At 59.6% G+C, this 19,625-nt stretch overlaps 1 protein-coding gene across 1 annotated transcript; it reads left to right on the top strand.

Moving 5' to 3' along the window:
- On the top strand, window positions 1-17,644 carry LOC119114089 (transmembrane channel-like protein 7). Its single transcript, XM_037238309.1, has 20 exons — window positions 1-17; window positions 203-315; window positions 1,839-1,998; window positions 2,612-2,700; window positions 3,378-3,480; window positions 4,479-4,568; window positions 5,400-5,541; window positions 7,625-7,776; window positions 8,517-8,676; window positions 9,476-9,624; window positions 10,527-10,677; window positions 11,002-11,163; window positions 11,391-11,536; window positions 12,130-12,202; window positions 12,929-13,038; window positions 13,594-13,753; window positions 14,409-14,539; window positions 14,909-15,064; window positions 16,162-16,310; window positions 17,595-17,644. The coding sequence occupies exons 2-20, from the start codon at window positions 312-314 to the stop codon at window positions 17,642-17,644; spliced, it is 2,337 nt and encodes a 778-aa protein (XP_037094204.1). The 5' UTR covers window positions 1-17; window positions 203-311.
- Window positions 17,645-19,625: the final 1,981 nt, after the last annotated feature.

Genomic DNA, 19,625 nt, shown 5'->3' with positions numbered 1-19,625 from the left:
ATTGTGATACATTTGGGGTACGTGGTGATGCATTGCTCTATATAAATGGCCTGCATTATGCTCATTGTACATTATTCTTAAAATTCTGTCCTAGCACAACAGACTGGTTCGGTATTTGCCTGCGTCCTTCAAGCCATTTCAGTAGCGTTGGACCGAGTGAACCTCACTTATCGCAACTTGACCCTGCAATCTTATCTGACAGATGATATTATGGGGAAATCCTGTGATTTATGGAACTAAGATCCCGACTGTAGGGAAAGCCAGGAGTTCAGGCTGTGCCCAACAGTTCTTTGTCTGGTGGGCTGAGGATAATGGGTGAGTGCTGCTGTATGGTGGAGGCTAATCACATTAATATGTACATGATTAAAAGGTGGTTGGGCAGAGTGTAATCTTATATGCTTTACCAACCTGCAGGTAATACTTAGCGCTGCTCCTATGTCCGTGCATGGAAAGACACAAGGCAAAAGTCATGTTGCTCCTCCCCTCTCCCCACCCCCACCTCCTTAAAAACCTGCTGCCACCAACCCACTTGGGTGAATGGACTTTTGACCAGAGTTGTTTTATGACCTGCTTAACTTGAATAACAATTTTTGATGATTGCAGTCCCTTTCCCCCTAATCTGGCAAGTGTTTGCTGTTTCTGGCCTGAGTTACCTCCTGCATCACTTGTAGTGCTTGTTGGACATCAGTGGTGGTTATTCTTATTGTCAGGGGCATAGTCTCATGGCATGATAATAGGGACAGAACAGTGCAAGTGGCAAAATGTACCTCAAAGCTGCAACAACAAACCAGTTCCTCTTAGAAATTAGCCCACTTTTTCTCAAAGTTTGAGAGGATGGGGGGCAGGCAGTTGGAGCTCAAAGTGGGAGAGAAGCATCAATTCTATTGTAATTCTTTGGGAACCTGCATCCTTACCTGAGGTGAAACCAGCATCAGGCATGTAAATAGGAATGCCTGGGCTATGTGTAGGTTTCTAGCATGATGATGCCTGACCGCTGTTGTCTTGCAAGTGTGTAGTTTCATAAAATGAGTTTCAGGTAGAAAGAGGAGGCTCAGCAGTGAAAGATGATGGAGCCTGCCCTCAACATACACTGAGGAACAGGATTATCCAGGGAGGACACCCTCTTTCTTCTCAAAGAAGGTCGGGGCAGGCTGGAGCCCCCCCCCCCCCCTCCCTCTTTCCTCCAACTGAATACAAAACTACAACCTTGCTGCCTTGCAGTACTACTGACATACCACCTTTGCACCTGCACCTGTTTTGACTTGGATCTAGTTTGCAGCATTTCTTTTGGCAACAACCATGGTCTAAAGATTAGTTGTGCTCCTTATTAAGCGAGGATGCTGCTTCCAAATCATTGCTTTTAAACTCTGGAAATGTTGTGTTTTTGTTTGCATCATGTTTGTGGTAACAGTTATGATACCAACCATCATCTAAACATTGTATCCGATTTGAATCTGTGATTGATTTGTATTTGACTTGTAGGATTTTGCCATAATATAAACTATGATCTAAATGGTAGTTTTACCCCTGAATGAGTGACAATACAGTTTTCATTGTCACTTCTTTGCAGTTTTGGATGCAATGGAGCATAGATCAGTCATGGTTTGGTCCTCTTCATTTTTGCAAGGTGATGAGCCAGCATGTTTATGAATATCAAATATGGATTCAAGATGCATATCCAGATCCCATCATGAAGTGCTCCCCTGAGATTCAGGACTCACTTTCACAATTCTGGGGCACATCTCAGTGTAATGTTGTACCAGTTGATGCCCCATTTTGTCCCTTTTCTCTGATTTAGCATACTCCATCTTCATCCTGACACAGCTGGGCTTCTGCAGGCTCGCGCTATTACAACAACGCAGCATTTGAGCCGCAGGAGGTCCCGATGCGTCGTGACGCGTCGGTGCCCACCGCCTGGGTGGCCATGGCACCACCGGCAGAGGGCTGGTCGTCCCAGGACGGCGACGCTGTGGAGATGGAGGAGTGCGCCCCAACACGGTGAGCTGCAGAGACACAGCAGAAGTTCACATGAAGCGTCAGTCCTGCTGCTGCTCCCATGCCGCCGCCGACGGGGCTGAGGCTGGGCTGCTTGTGGCGGGAGTCCCTGCTGCTGTGACACAAGTGTGAGGTGTTGCCCCCAGAAAGCTGATCAGACCAGCACCCCATTCTGGTAGGAGTGCATCAGTATGATGTTCCCTTGGTTATGGAAAGTGAAGTAGTTTTCCAGTGGAGTATCGGTGGAGTCCCTCGCGAATTGTGAGCCATATATCCTTGGCGAGTGTGTGGGACGCCCACACCGGCCGGTGGCGGCTGGCGGGAGCAGCTGGCGACAGAAGCTGGCGGGAACAGCTGGCGGGAGCAGCTGGCGGAGTTTCTGGCGGGAGCGGCTGGTGGGAGCAGCTGGTGAGAACACCTGACGGGAGCAGCTAGCGGGAGTGTCTGGCGGGAGCCGCTGGCGGGAGCGGTTGGCTGGAACGCTGGCGGGAGCAGCTGGCGGGGGTGTCTAGCGGTGGCGGCCCGGGAACCGCGCCGCGATGCGTGGGCCGTGTCTGACTTCGCTGTGACACCTGGCCGGCACTGCGGCACACATGTTGACACAGCGTGGTTGCAGTGGTGGCGAGGAGTTCTACCAGCATGGCCGCCAGTACTCGAGCTTCACGCAAACCCTGCTCCGAGGCATGCCTTCCAGATCCGCAAACGGTGCGTATACCTGCCCTGTGCCTGTCGGGCTCGCCAACGATGGGTGCGCAATGCTAGTAGCCGACCGCATTGATGATTGCAAATTGTGATATCAAGATTCATTGCAATAACGTACGTCGGGGAATGTCTCGGATGTCATTGGTACCGGTTTCTCAAGCTGGAGTTCGTAAATTGCTCTTGTGAATCGTTAGATACGACAAAGGTGGATGCGATATGCGTTGTTGGTCGTTTGTGACATCCTTCGGAGCGGTTGTGTAGTCGGCCTGCTCTCCAGAAACTCCTGTGCCGCCCGCTCACGACGTGGCCGTGGACGCGTGGGCACCGCTTGTCACGGACACACGCGTGGGCCAACTGACGTCATGACTGTGACGTCATGATCTGAGTTACGTCTGTGGTTGCCGTGTGTTCACGAGCGTCGTGTGTGTACACAGCCGCTGGTCTGGGTCTGCAGCGAAGCTGTGCCCGTATCCGTGCCGGAGCCGAGTCGGTCTGGGTTCTCTCCGCCCGTCGTCACGTACGCCCTGTGACGCGTGCTCCTGCGACTGCCCGGGCACTGCCTCCGCTTCCTCGGTGTCTGCGCGGCGTGGTCGCTGTGTTCCACCGGTGGTCCTGCTGAAACTGACCCAGGCTGTGGCGCGCGTCGTCGCCCAGCTGACCGGGCGTGTGCCGTGGCGCAGGGACGCGGACGCTGCGGCGGCGGCGCGGCAGCGGCTCCGATCGGCCGGACGGCACGCTGCGCTCCTACCACGGCACCATCCGCGGCGCCATCGACGTGGCCCGGTACGGAGCCGGCCCGCGCCCGGCGCCGGCGGCCGGGAGGCACCGGCGCCGGGGCAGGGGGCTGTGCGGAGCTGTCCTACGGGCGACGACAGGGATAGTCACCGGTGCCGGCGGCCGGGAGGCACCGGCGCCGGGGCAGAGGGGCTGTACGGAGCTGTCTCACGGGCGACGACGGGGATAGTCACCGATGCTGGGGCAGGGGGAGGGAGAGTGGGCCTGTACGGAGCTGCCCCAGGGCTGACAGCGGGGATAGTTACCGGTGCCGGACGCAGGGAGGAGAGCTGTACGGAGCTGCCCCCCGGGCGGTGGCGGGATAGTCACCGGCACCAGGGAGTGGGGGGGGGGGGGGGGAGGGCGGTACGGCGCTGCCCCAAGGGCAACAAGCGGGGATAGTCACCGACGCCGCTCGTGGCGAGCTGTGGTGGTGCGGGGTGTGTGTTTGTCGCGATGTTCTCTGAGAGGTTCGTTCAAGCGTCAAGAGAGGTCTTGCTCCCTGCAGGCCGTGATTCACGAGCGTTTTCTGATGACTGGGCGCTGTTCTGCGGAAACAGCGTCTGTCCTTGGGACGCTGAACAAGTATCTTTGCGGTGCTTGTGTTATAATTGCAAAGCGCTTAAAGCCTCCTTGTTGGTATGGCCGGCAGGAACCCTGACGTGTTCTCTGCGGCAACCGTGCTCTCTCCCTGAGCGATGACGCGCTCTCTGCGGCAGCCGTGCTCTCCCCCTGAGCGATGACGTGTCCTCTGTGACAGTCGTGCTCTCTCCCGGAGCCCTGACGTGTTCTCTACGGCAGCCGTGCTCTCCCCCTGAGCGATGACGTGTTCTCTGCGGCAGCCGTGCTCTCCCCCTGAGCGATGACGTGTTCTCTGCGGCAGCCGTGCTCTCTCCCTGAGCGATGACGTGTTCTCTGCGGCAGCCGTGCTCTCTCCCTGGGCGATGGCGTGCTCTCCGCAGCAGTTCGCGTTCCCTCCCTGAGCGATGACCTGGCCCTGCCCCCAGCGGCGGTGACGACGTGGACGCTGTGGTGGACGCCATCCAGGAGGGCGAGGGCTCCATAGCGGACGCCAACATGGCCCGCGAGGTGGAACTGTGAGTTCGCGAGCAGGCAGGACCTTACTGTAACGTCCGCATCCCGTCCGGGCCCAGCTTGCCTGCGCTTTCTGCGGCTGTTTGCTCTTCATAGGCTAGGCTAGGCTAGGCTAGGCTAGGCTAGGCTAGGCTAGGCTAGGCTAGGCTAGGCTAGGCTAGGCTAGGCTAGGCTAGGCTAGGCTAGGCTAGGCTAGGCTAGGCTAGGCTAGGCTAGGCTAGGCCAGGCCAGGCCAGGCCAGGCCAGGCCAGGCCAGGCCAGGCCAGGCCAGGCCAGGCCAGGCCAGGCCAGGCCAGGCCAGGCCAGGCCAGGCTAGGTTGGGGAAGGCCAGGTCAGGCGCTACCGGTCTAGTCCGCGCTAAGCGGGGCAGATGAGCTCGGGCGCTGAACTGCATCACATCACGCTGCCTTGGTGGGACTCGGCTGTGTTCTGTGCTGTTGTCTTGGTCCGGCCCGGTCCTGTCTATCGTCAGTCGTGGCTAGGTCAGGTCCGGTCCACCCTGTGTCATGACTAGGTCAGGGTCCGTCCGTCATCTATCGTGGCTAGGTCAGGTCCCGTCCGTCATATGTCGTGGATAGGTCAGATCGCGTCTGTCAGCTGTCGTGACTAGATGCGGTCCAGTCCACCCTCTGTCGTGACTAGGTCAAGGTCCGTCTGTCAGCTGTCGTGGCTACGCCAGGTCCCGTTCGTCAGCTATCGCGCCTAGATGCGGTCCAGTCCACCGTCTGTCGTGACTAGGCCCTGTCAGGTCCGGTGCAGTGCGGCACGTCTCCCGTCCGTGTCGCCGCTCTGACCTGACCTGACCTGACCTGACCTGCTCCTCCCCCGGCCAGCAACACGCTGCGGGAGATGGCGCGGCCGCTGGCCTACAAGCGGCAGGTGAAGCAGCGCCTGGAGCAGCGGGACCGGCACAGCAGCCGCCGGGTCGGCCTCGGCTCCCGCATGGCCAGCTCCGCCCACTACTCTCTGGTGCAGGTGAGGACGCGGCTAGCTCCGCCCACTACTCCCTGGTGCAGGTGAGGACGCGGCTAGCTCCGTCCACTACTCCCTGGTGCAGGTGAGGACGCGGCTAGCTCCGCCCACTACTCCCTGGTGCAGGTGAGGACGCGGCTAGCTCCGTCCACTACTCCCTGGTGCAGGTGAGGACGCGGCTAGCTCCGTCCACTACTCCCTGGTGCAGGTGAGGACGCGGCTAGCTCCGTCCACTACCCCCTGGTGCAGGTGAGGACGCGGCCAGCTCCGCCCACTGCTCCCTGGTGCAGGTGAGGACGCGGCTAGCCCCGTCCACTACTCCCTGGTGCAGGTGAGGATACGGCCAGCTCCGTCCACTGCTCCCTGGTGCAGATGAGGACGCGGCCAGCTCCGTCCACTACTCCCTGGTGCAGGTGAGGACGCGGCTAGCTCCGCCCACTACTCCCTGGTGCAGGTGAGGACGCGGCTAACTCCGCCCACTGCTCCCTGATGCAGGTGAGGACGCGGCTAGCTCCGCCCACTGCTCCCTGGTGCAGGTGAGGATACGGCCAGCTCCGCCCACTACTCCCTGGTGCAGGTGAGGATACGGCTAGCTCCGCCCACTACTCCCTGGTGCAGGTGAGGATACGGCCAGCTCCGTCCACTACCCCCTGGTGCAGGTGAGGACGCGGCTAGCTCCGCCCACTGCTCCCTGGTGCAGGTGAGGACGCGGCTAGCTCCGCCCACTGCTCCCTGGTGCAGGTGAGGATACGGCCAGCTCCGCCCACTACTCCCTGGTGCAGGTGAGGACGCGGCTAGCTCCGCCCACTACTCCCTGGTGCAGGTGAGGATACGGCCAGCTCCGTCCACTACCCCCTGGTGCAGGTGGGGACGCGGCTAGCTCCGCCCACTGCTCCCTGGTGCAGGTGAGGATACGGCCAGCTCCGCCCACTACTCCCTGGTGCAGGTGAGGATACGGCTAGCTCCGCCCACTACTCCCTGGTGCAGGTGAGGATACGGCCAGCTCCGTCCACTACTCCCTGGTGCAGGTGAGGATACGGCCAGCTCCGTCCACTACCCCCTGGTGCAGGTGGGGACGCGGCTAGCTCCGCCCACTGCTCCCTGGTGCAGGTGAGGATACGGCCAGCTCCGCCCACTACTCCCTGGTGCAGGTGAGGATACGGCTAGCTCCGCCCACTACTCCCTGGTGCAGGTGAGGATACGGCCAGCTCCGTCCACTACTCCCTGGTGCAGGTGAGGATACGGCCAGCTCCGTCCACTACCCCCTGGTGCAGGTGAGGACGCGGCTAGCTCCGCCCACTGCTCCCTGGTGCAGGTGAGGACGCGGCTGGCTCCGCCCACTACTCCCTGGTGCAGGTGGGGACGTGCGGCCGTCGCCACTCGCCGCTCGCTGCTGCTGGTGCTGGCTTGGAAGTCCTGCATTGTTCAACCCAAACCATCACACAAGTGCACCACCGTTTTAGAGTCGTGTAAGAGGAACATTTCGCGTATCGCTCCCGGGTGCGGATATTGAGAAGGCCATGCAATGCGGGGATGAGTGTCGGCAGCCTGTGAGGCGGGTGAATCGGCTGAGGGGTGGTTCTGCGCTGCGCCTGTTAGGTACTTTACGCCACGCCACGCCACGCCACGTCACGTTTTATCATGTCACGTCACGTCACGCCACACTACACAACGTCACCATCATGTCACGCCAACACTACACCCACGTCGTCACGTCTCACATATGCCACTATCAACACATCATGTCACCCCGCGCACGTCACGTCATGTCATCATGCCACGTCAATCATGTCACGACATCAGTCACGCGACACCACGTCACGTCATGTCACATCATGCCACGTCACATCATGTCACGACACATCATGTCACGCCACGCGACACCACGTCACGTCATGTCACATAATGCCACGTCACATCATGTCATGTTACGCCATGCTACACCTCGTTCTGTCACGTCACGTCACGTCACGTCCCGGTCTCAGACCCAGAAATGTCTGACGTCCCGAGGCAGGTGTGCGGTGTCGGTGCCTGCCCGTCCTGGGGGAGCGCCCTGACCCCTTCCCGCCTCCCCTCCCCCCGGCAGGCCCGCCGCTCGCTGGGCGACCTGGCCGAGTTTCTCAAGCTGTGGAAGGGTCACCTGCAGCGAGTGCGCGGACAGCTGGGCAGCGGTGTCGCCACCTACTTCCAGTTCCTCGAGTCGCTCTTCTACATGAACCTGGCCACCGTCGTCATCGTGTGAGTCGGGGCTCGGGGGTCCAGCGCGCTGTTGTCCGGGGGGGGGGGACGCTGTCGGGGGTGAAGGCGAGGAGGGACGCTGTCGGGCGTGAAGGCGAGGAGGGACGCTGTCGGGGGTGAAGACGGTGATGTGAGCGGATGAACGCCCGGAATGAGATGACCGTAACACGAATCAGATGACGTAACACGAAACAGATAACACGAAACAGCCGTAACGCGAAACAGATGACCTGTAGCGATGATGATATCACGTTCCGAAAGGGATTGCGTGGTTAGGACGCGGTCTTCGACCAACAGTATCGCTGACCTGTCGCTGGTTTTCAAATGACGGTTTTGACGAAACTGAGTGGACCCTTGGGAAGGTCGCGACGCGGTTCAGTTACGGAGCGAAACAGTTGTCGAAAGGATTAGGTGTAGTGCAATGCAAACCCGCGGGGGTGCCGGTGGCGTAGTGGTTAACACGTCTGCGTTAACCATTGCGCGTCTGGGAAACCAGAGGTACGGGGTTCGATTCCCCGCAGTGCCCGCCCTTCCTACCGGGGTGAGAGGCAGGTGACGCCATGTAGTCTCAGCAGCTGGGTACGTCGTAAAACCCCAATGACACACACGATGCAAACAAACTTGCGCTTGGAACAGGTAATTGTTTGGGACTCCGCGCCAGCAGACCCATCGCCTTCCGTGCTGCGGCCGTCCGGTTAGCACGTTTCCAAACCTGACACCAGCGCTCTCGGCGCCGTCAGAGTCGGGTTCCTGCTGGCGCCGCAGCTGCTGCTCCGGAGCCGCGCGCCGCGCGACGCCTTCGCCAGCTACTACGGCGTACCCCCGAACCAGACGGACGCCCGTCTGACGCCGTACGGCGGCAACGACGCCTTCAACTTCGGCAACCTGTTCACCGGCCAGGTGCGTGCCCCGGAGGCGCCGTCCAGCCTTCTCCGCGGCGGGTCAAAGGCTGCCGGCAGGGCGTCGCCGCACCGGCAGTGGACGTCCACGTGGAGGACCGCCTTTGTGTCTCGCGGAGGATGGTGCTGGCCTGCTGCAGACCGCCGCGGCTGGCCTGCGGGAAGAGTGAGGAGTTTGGACGCCGTGTTGGGCGGCTGTTGTCCGGGTGTGTTTTTACACAGCACGTCGTTTTGACAGCTTGCGCAACACAAAGCCTTGCGCTTGCATCTTCGGTCCTCGTGGATTCCGTGTTGTGGATTTCCTGGATCTCGGACCTCAAGAGTCATCCAGTATGAAAGCTACCCAGTCCAGGCGTGCTCGCGCCGCTGGTGACCGAAGCGCGAGCACGATTGGCGTGAGGATGCGACAAAAAAGGCGACTCCGTGTAGTTGATTTGTTCTTGTACCCGATGTCACTAGTTGGCATCCGTCTTTCGCACGGCCATGCTTCCCATGTAACCCCAGCGACCATTGCCCGTTTGGATAAGCGTCCGACAGTTGGACAGGCGTTTCTGCATTCTGTGCCGGCACTGCTCTTGCGGTGTTGTGGAATGTCACCTGCCACGCCGCCCACTGATGTTTCTATACGACTGCCCTGGTATTTTTGCCATCTTGGTGTGTACGGTGTCTGTTTGTGGTGCCTTTTTTACTGAATTTTGCTGTTGGAGCACCGCGGCCCCTCCCCTGTTCGCATGACGTCACTCACCGATCCCTGACGTCGCTGCCCCCGTGACGCCGCAGTCACGGCCCGTGTGTTGTAGGGCTGGCTGGTGGCCACCGAGCTGTTCTATGGTTTCTACTATCGCGGTACGCTGGCGCTGATGGGCGGCCTCGTATACCACATGCCGCACGCCTATTTCTTCACCGTCACGCTGTGTCTGGCGCTGCAGCTCTGCTTGCTGGCCGTGGTGTAAGTAGTGCCCTTCACTCCCTCGACCCGCGCCTCGGTATATTCACCTCTTCCTCCTCCTCCCTGTCTCTGTCTGTCTCTGTCTCAGCCTGTCTCTGTCTCTGTCTCTGTCTGTCTCTCTGTCTCTCTCTGTCTCTCTGTCTCTCTCTTTCTCTGTCTCTCTGTCTGTCTGTATGTCTGTCTCTGTCTCTGTCTTTCTCTCTCTCTGTCTCTCTGCCTCTCTGTCTCTGTCCTCTCGGTCTCCCTATCTCTGTCTCTCTGTCTCTCTGTTTCTGTCTCTGTCTCTGTCTCTGTCCCTGTCGCGTTCTCGCTCGCGCTCTTGCTCGCTCTTGCCCGTACTGTCTCGCTCTCCTCCTTTTCAAAGCAACACTCAGCGCCACAAAAGTCCCATCCCGAACTAACGCTGGCCACGCTTCTCTTCCTGACCTGACCTTCTTCCTGACCTGAGCTGGAGTTCAGTACACAGCTGACATATGACTCAGGACTCCTCACAGGCTGACACGTGACTCCTCGGCCTCAGCGGGAGTGGGTGACCTCACCGGCATGCGCCTTGCATGAAAAGTGGTATTCGCAGTGCAGTTGAAACATTGTGTTAAGTTTGCTTGTGTGGTGGAAGTTTTCCTCTCCATGCCGATTTCGCCGACTTTATTTTCTATCAAATCTCAGTTTTCGACGACTTAGGCTTTATTAGCGTTGTGGATTTGAACCGCAAGCTTCTGTCTTCGCTTGTTAACGCTGCTGAGAAACCCTCTACACCAAGAATTCCTAGTGATACCGCTTGGAAGCGGCTGGAAGTCAGCTGATTGCCTGACGCCAGCTGACTGCCGGCGCGGTCAGCTGACTGCCGGCGCGGCCAGCTGACTGCCTGACGTCAGCTGACTGTCGGCACGGTCTGCGGTCAGGACGGTTCGGCTGTACCGGGCCAACTTCATCGATGCAGCCGCCGTTTCCCGCAACGTGTTCTTCAACAAGGTGCTGTGCAGCTGGGACTTCAGCATCGCCTCGGAGAAGATGGCGGCGCTCCGGCACCGGGCCATCTTCAATGAGCTGCAGGCGAGTGGGGCGGCGCGGCGGACCCTGGCACCGCTGGTCACGGCTGAGACCGGCGCTGGGCGGGGCGACTGGGAGGTGCGCCCTCGGAAGGCTGCCGTGATGGCGCCCGGACTGTGTTGTCGGGTCTCTTGGCGTCATCTGGTAACATTTGTCCATGAGGTGCCTCGTGAAGTGAGTCGATGCCGCCACGTGTGTCAGGAGTTGACCTGCACGTGTGTCAGGAGCTGACCTGCACGTATGTCAGAAGTTGACCCGCCACGTGTGTTAGAAGCTGACCTGCCGCGTGTATCAGGAGCTGACCTGCCACGCCTGACCTGTGTTCAGGAGATGACGTGTGACGCCGTGCGGGAGCTGAAGGCCGGCGGTCAGGAGTCAGCAGGGGTGAGCAGCCTGGTCTGGCCCATTCGCATCTTGGTCAACACCATCGTCACGGGCGTGCTGGTCGGCGTCGGCTTCCTCACCCACTTCCTCCTCCAGCAGCAGCAGGTGAGTGTTGTCCAGTCGGTGGACCTGAGCCAATTACGGAAATTTACATGCCTGATCACGCTCCCACTTGTATGACGCCTCGAGAAAAGTGTTTTGCTTAAGCTGGGCTTCTTGCCCTCAATAAGCGCGAACGGTAATTCAGCTGAGAGATTCTTGTCGATAGTGGTGACCGATGTACCCCCACCTTGACCTGCCGACCCGACCCGACCCGACCTAACCTACCACAGAACGTGTCTCCGGGCTTCGTGCGGCTGGCCGCCTTCTCTGTCGTGGTGACGGTGATGCTGTACGTCCTGCCGTACGCCTTCAGCGCGCTGGCGCGGCTCGAGCTGTACTCCCAGCAGCGGTACCAGGTGTACGTCACCCTGGCCAGGTAGGTGGCGGGTACGGCGCGGCTGAGCTGCGGAGTGGAGCTGTTCGCGCCGTGGAGCTGCGGAGGGACGTTCACACGGCGGTGGCCACGTGACCCCGGTGGGGGCCGAAGGGTCGCTTGGGGGAGATCAGGGACCACGGGGTCACTCCGGCGACGTTTGCGCGGCGACACAAGTGGTCAGGCGGGACCAAAGGTCACGCCGGGCACGAGGGTATCGCGTGTGTTGCGGTGGTGGGTCACTCAGGTGGTGGACCACCCGGTTGTCTGGAATGCTTTGGTCGATCGGAGCACTCTGGGCTCGAGTGTAAGCCAGTGACGCACACTGTGCAGTACAGTACACCGTGCTACACCTACTTACACCTGCACACCGCACAGTTTGTGCAGGTGCGTGTCGAATCGCTCGCTACAGAACTTGCTCTGCTAGATTTGTGTGGCAATGGTTCGTTCGCCCCCCCCCCCCCTCCCACACACACATGTCCATCATAAGCATACGCATAGAGTCCCCATGTGAAGAACAGTGAAATGTGACGCGTGCAGGAGTCGAACCCGCGACACTTGGACGCTCGCCGGTTCAGGCCTTGTGGCTGTTGCAGAACGATCATGCTCGAGGTGGTGATCCTAGGCGTGACGGTGGGCTTCTGGCTGGACAAGCGGACCGGACGTCAGGTGAGACGCTCGGCCGCCTGACCCCTGACCCCTGCTGTTGGCCTCCTGACTCCTGGCCCCTCCTGTCGGCCTCCTGCCCCCTAACCCCTGCTGTCGGTCTCCGGACGTGTGACCCTGGCTGTCAGCCTCCCGACCCCTGCTGTCGGCCTCCTGACTCATAACCCCGCCTGTCAGCCTCCTGATCTCGCCTGTTGGCCTCCTGACACCGCCTGTCGGCCTCCTGACCTCTGACCCTTGCTTTCGGCCTCCTGACCCCTGACCCCGGCTCGCCCGGCCGCAACGGGGATGGTCGTTGGATTGTCATCACTTGCGCGTGACTCGAGCAAGGAGCGGCTGAACTGATCATACCTGTACTCATTGTGCACGAAATACAGTTATACGATGAACGCTCCGACGTGAGGCCATTATCTATCACTAACATTGTTTGTGTTATTTAATTTTGATGTCATGAACATATGGCTGCTGTTGATACCGGCAAGGAAGCACGTTCCTCTGAGTGTATTGTTGGTTAGAGGCCCGTGAAAACTTTCGCTATCTCCCGCCGCCTGCACCCGTATGTCATTGTGAATGTTCCCGCGCCTGTATTGGGGGGGGGGGGGGGAGGGGCGGGGGGCGGAGCGGAAACCGTGCGAGGCAGGAGATTAACACAGCGCACGGCAGACGGGGTGCGCCAGCGTCGGGCAGTGAGCGATGTGCTTCAGGCTATTCGCCGACCGTCTGTTGCAGTGTTGGGAGAACGAGCTGGGTCAGGTCCTGTACCAGCTGGTCATCATGGAGTTCCTCTTCACCATAGCGTTCTCGTTCGTGTGCGAGGTGGCCAGAAACCAGCTGTTCAGGTACGGAGGGCGGGTATTTCCTTGTTTCGCGCCTAAGCTCGGCGTTCGTGTATTGGTAGACACCTCATGAACGGGTGCTGCGAGACGCCGTGTTGCTGAACGGTCGGTTGCTGAGACTGTTGTTTGTTCGTCTTTCTGTGGCTTATGGGGCGCTCTTCACGCTCACAATACCCGAGAGACGAGACGCCCTGCAACTCGCTACGGGTGTGAAAGTCGACTGTGGGAGGTCATCAGTCACTTGATGTGTCAGGCTACTTATCTGGCGCATCATGTGACAGAAAGATCTGGTCGTCAGCTGTTTCGTCACGCAGAAGGGTCAGGGAATAAAATGGATCTTGGTGTTCCTTCACTTTTTCAATGCCTTGCGTGTAATTTTGTATCCCCGTATCATATTGTCAGACGGGCGGTGGCGTGACCTCCGCTCGACCTCAGCCTGACCTGCGCGTGACCTCTGTCTGACCCCCTGACCTCTCCCTGACTTCGGATCCGCTCGTCTGTCCCTGACCTGCACGAGACCTCCACGTGACCCCGCCTGACCTTTCCTGACCTCTACAGGGCTGGGCTACAATGGCTGGGGCGTCCCCAGTTCGAACTAGCCAACAACACCATGTTCCTGGTGTACGCACAGTCGCTTGTCTGGCTGGGGCTCTACTTCAGCCCGCTGCTCTGTGTCATTGGCACCATCAAGCTCTTCTGCTCCTTCTACGTTAAGAAGGTGAATTGGACTGCACAAAAAGTTCTGGTTTGGGTTATGAGGTTGGGTTTTGAGTGGATGGAAGTGAAACTTCCTGTTTGGTGTCATATTTCAGATAAGAGTCTGTCGCGTTGTTTCCGTTTGGCTTTTCAATTGTGGGTCGGCCGTGCGCGTTCCATTCTGTATCGATCGTCGCTGACACGGTGCCCCGCTCGGTTCACATTTGATCCAGATTTTCCGTATTGAAGATCACTGTAGGCAGGCTAGCTGTACCTTTGTTCAGCAATAAGCCAGTTGGCTGTAGTTGACAGCAATAATAGTTATATTTTGTTTGTGTTCAACAGTCAGCCAGCTGTGCCGTGTTTCCGTTCAGCTGCTTGTTCCCCTGTGATCCCGTGGTGCTGTGTTTCAGTTAAATTGTTTGTCAAGATGTTATTTGGTGGTGTCGTGTTTCAGCTCAGCTGCTTGTCCGCCCGTGATCCCATGGTGCTGTGTTTCAGTTAAATTGTTTGTCACGATGTGATCCTGTGGTGCCGTGTTTCAGTTCAGCTGCTTATCCAGCTGTGATCCTGTGGTGCCGTGTTTCAGTTCACGTGTCTGTCCAGCTGTGATCCTGTGGTGCCGTGTTTCAGTTCACCTGTCTGTCCAGCTGTGATCCGGCTGTGCCGTGTTTCAGTTCACCTGTCTGTCCAGCTGTGAGCCCGCCGCGAACACCTGGCGGGCCGCGCAGACACGGACCGTGTTCCAGCTGGTGGGCTTCGTCTCCATGATAGCCTCCATGGTGGCCGTCGGGGTGGTGGTGTTCAGGTGGGTCTCTCGTGACCGGATGTCAGGTCAGCATGGATGTGACCCGGTGTTTGGGTCGCTCGGTCGTGACCTCATGTGAAGGTCGGCCGTCAGTGACCTGTTGTCGGGTCCACCGGCCCTGACCTGGTGTCCGAGTCACTTACCACTGACCTCGTGTCAGACTGATTGTCTTGACCTCTGCTGGTGACGAGCCGAAACCATTTAAAGGCTTTACAAAGTCCTGACTCAGCTGAAACTCGTCCGCACCTCGCGCGGAAGACTGCATGGACGCGCGGACGGCATGCGGTTTGTGTCAGCCGGCGCCGCTCCGTGCCGTCCGCGCGTGCCGCCGGCGGCCGCCCCGCTGACCTGTCGACCCCGGCCGGGCAGGGTGCGGAGCTCCAGCGGCTGCGGCCCGTTCCAGCAGCTGCGGCACCCCTGGCAGGTAGTGACGGACATCCTGAACAGCTGGCACCCCAAGCTGCTGCACTACCTCTCCTACATCACAGCGCCGGGTGTGGTTGTCTACATCACGCTCGTGCTCGGGTGAGTCGCCGCTCACACCGGTGCTCCGTGCATCACGCTCGTGCTCGGGTGAGTCGCCGCTCACACCGCTGGTCCGTGCATCACGCTCGTGGTCGGGTGAGTTGCCGTTCACACCGCTGCTCCGTGCATCACGCTCGTGCTCGAGTGAGTTGCCGTTCACACCGCTGCTCCGTGCATCACGCTCGTGGTCGGGTGAGTCGCCGCTCACACCGGTGCTCCGTGCATCACACTCGTGCTCGGGTGAGTCGCTGCTCACACCGGTGCTCCGTGCATCACACTCGTGCTCGAGTGAGTCGCCGCTCACACCGGTGCTCCGTACATCACACTCGTGCTCGGGTGAGTCACCGCTCACACCGGTGCTCCGTACATCACACTGGTGCTCGGGTGAGTCACCGCTCACACCGGTGCTCCGTGCATCACGCTCGTGCTCGGGTGAGTCACCGCTCACACCGGTGCTCCGTGCATCACACTCGTGGTCGGGTGAGTCACCGCTCACACCGGTGCTCCGTGCATCACACTCGTGCTCGGGTGAGTTGCCGTTCACACCGCTGCTCCGTACATCACACTCGTGCTCGGGTGAGTTGCCGTTCACACCGGTGCTCCGTACATCACACTCGTGGTCGGGTGAGTCGTCGCTCACACCGCTGGTCCACACTCCGACACGTCTGGCAGTTGGTGTCAGTTTGTGAAGCTTCTGTATGTCAGTGTGTCAAGCCAGTTTCAGCCTGTGAACATTGACGTGTTATGCCGTAAACGATTCTGTCAGTAAATGTTCTGCCATGTTCGCCTGGTTTTCTTCCGATGTTTTGCTCATGGTGTACGTTGTACACCCAGCCCACCAACCGAACTCGCATCAGCGTGTGTTCACAGTTCCGGTTCCACAGTCAGGCGCTGTGTGCATGAACACCGTTTTGACACAAACAGCGACCACCATCAGCATCATCTCACCGATCGCGGATGCCGGCAGTTTAGTCACGCGCTGACATCGGTGCTCCTGAGGGCGGCCACGCGACATCCACCAAATGTGGCCTGTCCTGCTGTCGGTGGTGAGCTCCCTGCACCCGTGCGCTGAGCCACGGCCGTCCTGGTGCCGACAGGATCCTGGTGTACTTCGGCCGCAATGTAGCTCTGACGCACCAGCGGCGGGCGGCCGGTCTGCGGGGTCAGCTGCTGCTGGAGGGGCAGGACAAGCGGCTGCTGCTGCGGATGATCGACGAAGAGTCACGCCGGCTGCGCGCCACGGCCGGTCAGTGGGGCTGGGCGGCGGCACGGACGGGTGACCTCTCCCTCCCGGACCCCGACCTGGGGTGTCCGTCAGGGCAGGTGACCTCTCCCTCCCGACCCCCGATCTGGGACATCCATCAGGACAGGTGACCTCTCCCTCCCGGACCCCGATCTGGGGACATCCATCAGGACAGGTGATATCTCCCTCCCGGAACCCGAGCTGGGGTGTCCATCAGGACAGGTGACCTCTCCCTCCCGGACCCCGAGCTGGGGTATCCATCAGGGCAGGTGACCTCTCGCTCCCGGACCCCGAGCTGGGGTATCCATCAGGACAAGTGGCCTCTCCTTCCCGGACCCCGAGCTGAGGCGTCCATCAGGACAGGTGGCCCCTCCCTCCGGGACCCCGAGCTGAGGCGTCCATCAGGACAGGTGGCCCCTCCCTCCGGGACCCCGAGCTGGGGTGTCCATCAGGACAGGTGACCTCTCCCTCCCGACCCCGACCCGGGGAATCCATCAGGACAGGTGACCTCTCCCTCCCTGACCCCGCAGGACAGGCGACCTCTCCCTCCCTGACACCGCAGGACAGGCGGCCTCTCCCTCCCTGACCCCGCAGGACAGGCGACCTCTCCCTCCCTGACCCCGCAGGACAGGCGACCTCTCCCTCCCTGACCCCCGACGCAAAGCATTCATCAGGACAGGTGATTTCTCAGCGGACCTGGGGCGCTTGCAAGGAAAACGCCTGTCACGCGTTCGCGGTGGCCGTTTCAGAAATTTGTCGTTGACAAAACCATGTGTCCATTTTAGTGTGCTGCGGTATTGGACGTCCGTGTCGCCTTCTTTCTCCGTCTTAACTTGCAAGGCTGCGTGCGAATTGAAACGGCTGTGGGCATCGCACTTGACTGGATGAAGGTCTTCTCGGATTAACGTCATCTGGTCGGTGTTGTGTCAACTCTGCCGCCCGACACGTGTCATCTCACTCCATTCCATGTGCGCTGGCTACCCCTGTCAGAGATGGCTGGCTGTCCCTGCCAGAGATGGCTGGCTGTCCCTGCGAGAGACGGCTGGCTGTCCCTGCCAGAGACGGCTGGCTGTCCTTGCCAGAGACGGCTGTCTGTCCCTGCCAGGGACGGCTGACTGCCCCTGCCAGGGACGGCTGGCTGTCCCTGCCAGAGACGGCTGGCTGTCCCTGCCAGAGACGGCTGACTGCCCCTGCCAGAGACGGCTGGTCTCGCGTCGTCTGCTAGTCAGTGGGCAACGCCCGGCCTCCAGGCAGCCCTGTGACCGTCTGATGTGCCTCCTGTCCCAGAGGACGTGCAGTCGCTGGCGGCCGGGTCGGAGGAGGCGCAGGGCCGCTGAAGACGGCCTCAGGGTGCTAGTGAACGGACCGAGGTCTGGACGACTGGTCCGAGGTCTGGACGCCTGGTCCGAGGTCTGGACGACTGGTCCGAGGTCTGGACGACTGGTCCGAGGTCTGGACGACTGGTCCGAGGTCTGGGCGACTGGTCCGAGGTCTGGACGACTGGTCCGAGGTCTGGACGACTGGTCCGAGGTCTGGACGCCTGGTCCGAGGTCTGGACGCCTGGTCCGAGGTCTGGACGCCTGGTCCGAGGTCTGGACGCCTGGTCCGAGGTCTGGACGACTGGTCCGAGGTCTGGACGACTGGTCCGAGGTCTGGGCGACTGGTCCGAGGTCTGGACGCCTGGTCCGAGGTCTGGACGCCTGGTCCGAGGTCTGGACGACTGGTCCGAGGTCTGGACGACTGGTCCGAGGTCTGGGCGACTGGTCCGAGGTCTGGACGACTGGTCCGAGGTCTGGACGCCTGGTCCGAGGTCTGGACGCCTGGTCCGAGGTCTGGACGCCTGGTCCGAGGTCTGGACGACTGGTCCGAGGTCTGGACGCCTGGTCCGAGGTCTGGACGCCTGGTCCGAGGTCTGGACGACTGGTCCGAGGTCTGGACGCCTGGTCCGAGGTCTAGACGCATGGTCTTAGGCTGGATTCCCGGCCCGCCGCTGCAGGGTCCGACGGCGGCACGGTGGCGGCCGTGCGTAGTTATGGTGCCTGTTGGTCACATTCTCTGTATCAGGATCTTGTGATATGGAATTTACTGCGTCAGCTGTTTGTAGCAGGCGGAAGATGTTCCTGTTCTATGAACGCCATGAAGTATTCCATTATGAAGTATTCCATCATATATTTCATTATGCCCGTGGGGGAGAGTAACTAATGGGGCGCATGCGCTTACGTTTTACGTAAATTGGCGTTTACGTTGAAGACGTTGGCCGGCGCCTCGGACTGTCTTCTGCCGCCCTGGGATTGCGACAGGGGTGGGTGTCGTGGCGGCGTGTGATAGCGTGGCTGCGTCGAGCCCTCCGGTCGTCCACGCGGTCGCAGCGGCCTCACGGTCTCAGCAGTCACGCGGTGGCGCTGCCGGCGGGGTGCCGCATGTGATGACGGCGGTCACGCGGTGGCGCTGCCGGCGGGGTGGTGCATTTGATGACGGCGGTCACGCGGTGGCGCTGCCGGCGGGGTGCTGCATTTGATGACGGCGGCACGAACATCGAACGAACAGCAGCCAAACGACATCGAAGTAGAGTAGTCAGGCGTCCGCCAGAAGTGGGTTAGGTGGTGACGGTGGTGTAGTGCAGCCTGCTGCCCCGCCGTGGGATGCGACAGGGCTGGTATGCGATGTGCCTTTTCCGGGCCGCGCCCGCGATAGTCTGCTCGTGCACGTGGCACGTGGCAATGTGCACAGCGGTGATCTTTTCTATCCGTCTTTTTCGGGCTCTGCCTGATCTTTTGGCGAACTGTGGGGGTCGGTGCTGTATGTGGGTTTGTGTAAGCGTTTTGCTGGGATGTTGAGGAATTGCCCGAACCTGTAATGTAATTGCCCGAACCTGTAATTGCCCGAACCTGTGATGTGAACGTTTTTGCCGAAAGTTATGGGGGGTTGTTATGTTATGTTATGGGGGGTTATGGAAAGTTATGGGGGGGTTGTTGAAATGCAGTCATATCTGATGGTTCTGTGATTGTTACGAGTCAATCAAATTTTAGATAGAGGGAATATTGTTGGTATTGTTGCATACGCTACACATACCTACATCGCAAAACCCAAGTGGGTATTAGTTCTTAATGAATGAACACCAGTACCTGTCCAAGGTATCGGTGAATCAGCAAACTGATCATGGTGTCGTATACCGTATCCGTTGTAGAAGTGGTTTGTAAGAACTCAGAGCTTCCACATTGGCGTGGTTCCACACTTAAGAACAATATATCTTGTTTATATTGTCAATATATATATATTACATAACTATCATACCCGTGTTTTTTTCTTGGTAAGCAC

The sequence above is a fragment of the Pollicipes pollicipes genome, unplaced genomic scaffold, assembly GCF_011947565.3.
Source record: "Pollicipes pollicipes isolate AB1234 unplaced genomic scaffold, Ppol_2.1 Scaffold_7262;HRSCAF=8765_pilon_pilon_pilon, whole genome shotgun sequence".
Taxonomy (NCBI): Eukaryota; Metazoa; Arthropoda; class Thecostraca; order Pollicipedomorpha; family Pollicipedidae; genus Pollicipes; species Pollicipes pollicipes.
The sequence above is the reverse complement of the archived record's forward strand: the minus strand, read 5'-3'. Positions and strand labels throughout refer to the sequence as shown.